The 2,846-nt window shown below is 33.9% G+C and overlaps 1 protein-coding gene across 3 annotated transcripts in view; it reads left to right on the top strand.

Moving 5' to 3' along the window:
- UBE2K (ubiquitin conjugating enzyme E2 K) overlaps positions 1-2,846 on the top strand; it is an 82,134-nt gene that overhangs the window by 40,442 nt on the left and 38,846 nt on the right. For 2 of the 3 annotated variants that reach the window (XM_017527247.2, XM_017527245.2), the window contains exon 2: positions 1,825-1,918. The exons of the other annotated variant lie outside the window; for it this stretch is intronic. In XM_017527247.2, the coding sequence (XP_017382736.1) occupies positions 1,825-1,918 (94 nt within the window). The remainder of the gene's footprint in view (positions 1-1,824; positions 1,919-2,846) is intronic. 3 annotated transcript variants of the gene reach the window in all.

The raw sequence follows: 2,846 nt of genomic DNA, 5'->3' as shown, positions 1-2,846 counted from the left end.
GAGACAGGGTTTCACCATGTTGACCAGGATGGTCTCGATCTCTTGACCTTGTGATCCACCCGCCTCGGCCTCCCAAAGTGCTGGGATTACAGGCTTGAGCCACCGCGCCCGGCCTAGTAGTTTCTTATTGTACATATTTATAGTTAAATTTAGTTTTTGGATAAACAGTATTTTCAGAAAAATGTAAAAAACCAGTACTAATTAGAAAGTAAGTTTTTAAATCCTGTGTTTTTATTAAAAGGATTAATTAGGAGTGGTGTGAACTTTTAAAAATTTAGGTTTTAAATTATATATCTTTTCTGAACTAAACGTTCTGTTCTAAAAATATGTAATATAGAGAAAAAAGTAAAAATTGTATGTCTTTTTGGGTTGTAGGAGGAAGCCAAAGACCTTAAAAACAGCAATTCTTACACTGTTTTATCTAATAAGTTTAAGAAAGTGCGTCTAAAAGCAAAAAACTTCACTTTTGAAATCTTGAGTGAGGCTTTCTTTCATAAGAGTAGATATGTTGTGTCAATTAGGTGACAATATGGAATCCTAACCAAAAAAATGAAGATATAGGCTGGGCACAGTGGCTTATGCCTGTAATCCCAGCACTTTCGGAGGGCGAGGTGGGCGGATCATGAGGTCAGGAGTTCCCTTTTAAACCAGCCTGGCCAACATGGTGAAAACCCATCCCTACTAAAAATACAAAACAACAACAATAACTAGCCAGGCATGGTGGCACGGTCCTGTAATCCCAGCTACTTGGGAGGCTGAGGCAGGAGAATCGCTTGAACCTGGGAGGCAGAGGTTGCAGTGAGCCAAGATAGCACCATTGCACTCCAGCCTGGATGATAAGAGCAAGACTCTGCCTCAAAAAAAAAAAAGATAAAACTTGTATTTTAGGGATTTTGGTTTAAAAAATTAAAAGGAGAGGATTTACTGAATTTTTAACATAGGTTTGAGAACATAAGTGCAGAGCTCATTTGCAGGCAGGCACTTATGAATGTTAATGTGAATCCCACTGGATGGTTTTCTTAATCATTTAAGGTTATCGTGGCTCTGAGAATGGACTATCCATAAGATTAAGAGACTCAGTAATGCTATATAGATAGGGAAGTACTTGGAGTAGGTAGTATAAAGTGCAAAATAAGTCAGTGTAGATAAATTTAAAGTAGGAGTCTGGTTTTGGAAGTAGGTAGTTGCCATTTTAGTAAACTAAGCAGAAAAACAAAGAAGGCCTTAGATTCTTTTGAGACATTTAGGCCTCTGGAATTTTCATGGAAAGGAAAATCAATTAGATGGCTAGAGCTTTCACCATTCTGGTGGATGGTGTACTATTTCAGTCAGTTAAACTAAACATCTAGAGTTGTTATTGTTAGTTCAAGTGAGAGTTTATGGCCTAAATGGCTTTTAATGACCCTGAATTTTCTGTTTATATGAGCAGAACCCATGTATCCTGGGGGGATAGTGCAGAATATAATATCTTAGTGTTCATCTATGGATGGTTAGATTTATCACTTTGGACCTAACATACATGGAATTGGCAAACATAAAATAGATTGTATACTATTTTTCTCTAATAATATTCCTAGAAAGTCAAGAAGCCATTGTATTGTTGTTCAAAGTGGTGTTACTTCATTTAGAGCATTGAAGTTAAAATTTCTTAGTTTGTTTTAAATATTCTTTAAACTGGCTAATTAAGTCCTAGAAAAACCCAGACTTACTTTACTAGAGCAAATAATCAAGTTTATGAAAGAGGGGGTGAAATTTTTTATAGGTAATACATTAGGTGTTTTTCTTGCTGACATAACTAACATTTATTTTCTGTTTATTTTTAAGACGAGCAAAAATCAAATTAAAGTAGATCTTGTAGATGAGAATTTTACAGAATTAAGAGGAGAAATAGCAGGACCTCCAGACACACCATATGAAGGCAAGTACTTTTTTCTGTATCAAAATATTGTGCATATTAGAACTTGTCTGAAACATTAAATCAAAATAATCTTAAACACCTATAAATTATATGGAGGGTAACTTCATTTGGCTTAGATATATGGCAATTTTAAAAATATTAAATTTAGACACTTAATATAAACTGGTGTTTCTTGCTGAATTTTAGCTAATTTTTTTCTTTCCACAAAACAGTTTTAGCAGAGCTTTGTTACAGGTATTACAGGTTAGAATTTAATAGAATAAAACATCTGGCATGTTAAACCTCTAAATTATATGGACTATAGACCCTCAGTTACCCTTCATATGGTAACTAAAACAGACCTTGCCTTAAATATCTCACTGGTAAATGTTGCTTTTGTTTTTAAAGTTCTTCTTTTTGTCATTTAGCATTTCATTCACTCATGTATCTTCATACAGGCTGTAGTCCAAATGTTTATTTTCTTTATTCAGGAAAACTTTTAGTGATCATTTCAAGACATATAGAAAGGAGGTGGCTTTGCTGAATTTGGTGTTCACAAATTAGGTCTGTAACTACTTTAGACCATTGGGTGATAAAATACAGAAATAAGCCTTAATAGCTCATGAGATGAAACCTCATTAATTACTATTATAAATTTAGATTATATAGCAAATAACCAAGGCTCTTGCATTAATAGGTATTCAAATGTTTGTTCACTAGAAAACATATAACAGTATGGTAATTCCTAATTGTGTAATCTTTACATGTATTTTCTCATTTAATCCTTTCAGCAAATCTTATGAGGTAGATACAGAGATCGCTGTTTCATAGATGAAGAAACAAGCTCAACGAAGTAACTCATCTAAGGTCAAACATCTAAGTAGCACGGCTGATAGCCTTTGCCTTCAGAGCCTGTGCTTTTTTTTTTTTTTTTTTTTTTTTTTTTTTG

This window comes from Cebus imitator, unplaced genomic scaffold (genome assembly GCF_001604975.1).
Source record: "Cebus imitator isolate Cc_AM_T3 unplaced genomic scaffold, Cebus_imitator-1.0 Scaffold47, whole genome shotgun sequence".
Classification (NCBI taxonomy): Eukaryota; Metazoa; Chordata; class Mammalia; order Primates; family Cebidae; genus Cebus; species Cebus imitator.
Note: the sequence above shows the minus strand (reverse complement) of the source record. Positions and strands in the feature narration are given on the sequence as shown.